This window comes from Crocuta crocuta, unplaced genomic scaffold (genome assembly GCF_008692635.1).
Source record: "Crocuta crocuta isolate KB4526 unplaced genomic scaffold, BGI_CrCroc_1.0 scaffold133, whole genome shotgun sequence".
Lineage (NCBI taxonomy): Eukaryota > Metazoa > Chordata > Mammalia > Carnivora > Hyaenidae > Crocuta > Crocuta crocuta.
In genome coordinates, this window is record NW_027529438.1 from 4,991,761 (window position 1) to 4,995,034 (window position 3,274).

The 3,274-nt window shown below is 50.7% G+C and overlaps 1 protein-coding gene across 1 annotated transcript; it reads left to right on the top strand.

Annotated features, from left to right (window-relative positions):
- The first annotated feature begins 6 nt into the window (after positions 1-6).
- Positions 7-2,965, top strand: PIGM (phosphatidylinositol glycan anchor biosynthesis class M). The gene has a single exon (XM_077760129.1). The coding sequence runs from the start codon at positions 42-44 to the stop codon at positions 1,311-1,313; it is 1,272 nt and encodes a 423-aa protein (XP_077616255.1). The 5' UTR covers positions 7-41; the 3' UTR covers positions 1,314-2,965.
- The last annotated feature ends 309 nt before the right edge of the window (positions 2,966-3,274 follow it).

The following is a 3,274-nucleotide window of genomic DNA, read 5'->3' on the forward strand; positions in this document are numbered from 1 at the left end:
GGCGCCCGCCGCCTTCAAAGGCGGCTCGGCGCCGCGCGGCCATGGCCTCCCCCAAGCATTGGGGAGAGTGGTTCCTGGGCCTGCGGGTGACGCCCGCCGGCGTCTTCGGGGTGGCCTTCCTCGCCCGGGTGGCCCTGGTTTTCTACGGCGTCTTTCAGGACCGGACGTTGCTCGTGCGGTACACGGACGTCGACTACCAGGTGTTCACGGACGCCGCGCGCTTCGTCACCCAAGGGCGCTCCCCGTACCTGCGGGCCACGTACCGCTACACCCCGCTGCTGGGCTGGCTGCTCACGCCCAACGTGTACCTGTGCGAGCTCTTCGGGAAGTTTCTATTCATCAGCTGCGACCTGCTCACCGCCTTCTTCCTCTACCGCCTGCTGCTCCTCAAGGGCCTGGGCCGGCGCCGGGCTTGCGGCTACTGTGTCTTCTGGCTCCTTAACCCGCTGCCCATGGCCGTGTCCAGCCGCGGCAACGCCGACTCGCTGGTGGCGGCGCTGGTGCTGGCGACGCTGTACCTGCTGGCGACGAGGCAGGTGGCGTGCGCCGCGGTGTCGTACGGCCTCGCCGTGCACATGAAGATCTACCCGGTGACCTACATCCTGCCCGTGGCCCTGCACCTGCTCCCGGAGCGCGGCGGCGGCCCCGGCCCCGCCCAGCCCCGCCGCTCCTTCCGGGCCAGCGTGTTCGAATTCCTCAAGAGGCTGTGCAGTCACGCCGTGTTGGTCTTTGTCGCCGTCGCCGGGCTCACGTTCTTCGCCCTGAGCTTGGGCTTTTACCGGATATACGGCTGGGAGTTTTTGGAGCACACCTACCTGTACCACCTGACGAGGCGGGACATCCGGCACAACTTCTCGCCCTACTTCTACATGCTGTACTTGACCGCGGAGAGCGCGTGGAGCTTCTCCCTGGGCATCGCCGCCTTCCTGCCGCAGTTCCTCCTGCTGTCGGCCGTGTCGTTCGCCTACTACAGAGACCTCGTGTTCTGCTGTTTCCTGCACACGTCCATCTTCGTGACCTTTAACAAAGTCTGCACCTCCCAGTACTTCCTGTGGTACCTCTGCCTGCTGCCTCTGGTGATGCCGCTGGTGCGGATCCCGTGGAAGCGGGGCGTGGGGCTCCTGATGCTATGGTTTATCGGACAGGCCCTCTGGCTGGCCCCTGCCTATGTCCTGGAGTTTCAGGGGAAGAACACCTTTCTGTTTATCTGGCTAGCCAGCTTGTTCTTCCTGCTTATCAACTGTTCCATCCTAATTCAGATCATCTCTTATTACAAGCAGGAGCCCCTGGCGGAGAGAATCAAATATGACTAATACGGGCTCCAGTTCCTCTCCCACTTCTCCTACATTCTGGTTGTGCCCACTGGTCCAGAAGAGAGCTTTGGACACATTTCTGAACATCCCGGGCACTCTAGTGAAAGTTCATTTGGGACCATAAGACCCAGCTCTAAGGGAAATTAAAATGAGTGGTTGTCTTATGTATAAAGGGGACTCAGTAGCTGAGGTCCACCACTAGGAGATCTTAGGACGCATTAATCGGGGACACAATGGGAAGGAAAGGTTGCTTGTTTGAAAACGGAGAAGCTGATGAAGCTATCGGATGCTACAAGGTTCTGGTAGAAAAATGGAGGAATGTCGTCAGTCATAGGGACTAAGCCAGTATTCGTACCAGTTACACTATGCCACAGTCTAAAGCTGTCCTCTCTTTTTAACCCCCCACTTTTTCTTTTAAAAGCTTTTCCGGGGCGCCTGTGTGGCTCAGTCCGTTAAGCCTCGGACTTTGGCTCAGGTCATGAACTTGTGGTTCCTGGGTTCGAGCCCCGCATCGGAGTCTGTACTGACAGCTCAGGGCCTGGAGCCTTGCTTCAGATTCTGTGTCTCCCTCTCTTTTTGTTTCTTCCCTGCTCATACTCTCTCTCTTTCAAAAATAAACATTTAAAAAATAATAAAAATAAAAGCTTTCCCAATAGCTGTGAAAACTCAGGGAATGTTCCTAAAGTACAGCTTTTAGATGTAAAGTGTTAAGTAATACTACTGTGCTTAGGTTGGGAAAGTTCCTTCTGTATTAAAAGCCAAAATTCTTGGCTTAAAAAAAGGGCCCAAAGAATTTACATTGTAACCATGTTTCATCACGTATTTGTGTTATTACTTACTTTTCTAGCGCTTAGTCTCAGTGGTATTACACTACCACTTGGTTTTATACAGAATTTTAAATTAAAATTCACCCATCTTTAAACTTTAGTCATTACGTATTTTAAAATAGCATCTTGCTTTTCGTGTTTGAGGTCCACAAACTATTAGGGACATTTTCGTGTTCTCTTACACCCCTTTGGTTTTAGTTTTCTGATTGCTTTTCTTTCTAGTTTTTTTTTTTTTTTAATGTTTATTTATTTTTGAGAGACAGAGAGACAGCGCGAGCAGGGAAGGGACAGAGAGAGGGAGACACAGAATCCAAAGCAGGCTCCAGGCTCTGAGCTGTCAGCACAAAGCCCTGCTTGGGGCTCCAACCCACAAACTGTGAGATCATGACTTGAGCTGAGGTTGGACACTTAACCAACTGAGCCACCCAGCTGCCCCTAATTTTCTGATTGCTTAAAAATGTTTTTCGTTTGGAACTTAAGTGAATCTTGTGTCATCTGTGTTGTAAAAATGAAAATTAGATTCTAAATGATAAACAATTAAATTGTTAGTAAAACGTTTTCCAGCTTAAAAATACCCCTTAAGAAAATTCCATGAGGGGCGCCTGGGTGGCTTAGTCGGTTAAGCGTCCGACTTTCGCTTAGGTCATGATCTCACGGTTCGTGGGTTCGAGCCCCGCGTGGGGCTCTGTGCTGACTGCCAGCTCGGAGCTTGGAGCCTGTTTCAGTCTGTGACTCCCTCTCTCTCTGACCCTCCCCTGCTCACACTGTCTCTCTCTCTCTCTTAGAAATAAATAAAATTAAAAAAAAAAAAAAAAGAAAAAGAAAATTCTATGATGGAAATGGAGACCTGGGTGGGAGGCTCTGGAAAGCATTAAGGAGCATCCTCTGTAGCCATTAGTCTTCAGACCAGGAAACTGAGGGAGGGACTCTGGACGTGAGGTTTTGTTGGGCAGATCCCTTTCTCTTATTACTACAGTATTTTTAGGGAAAATGCTTTCCGAGTTTCAAACAAGCAACCTAAAAAAAAAAACATTTTTTAAACAGCCCATGTAGGCTGGGGACCCCCTAAGACTCCAAAATGCAGTAACAGTATATGGGTTTGATGTTTATGATTGTGGTTTTAAAAGATGAGCA

Excerpts from the sequence above, each read along its gene's own strand:
- PIGM (XM_077760129.1), top strand. The coding sequence starts at position 42 with ATGGCCTCCCCCAAGCATTGGGGAGAGTGGTTCCTGGGCCTGCGGGTG.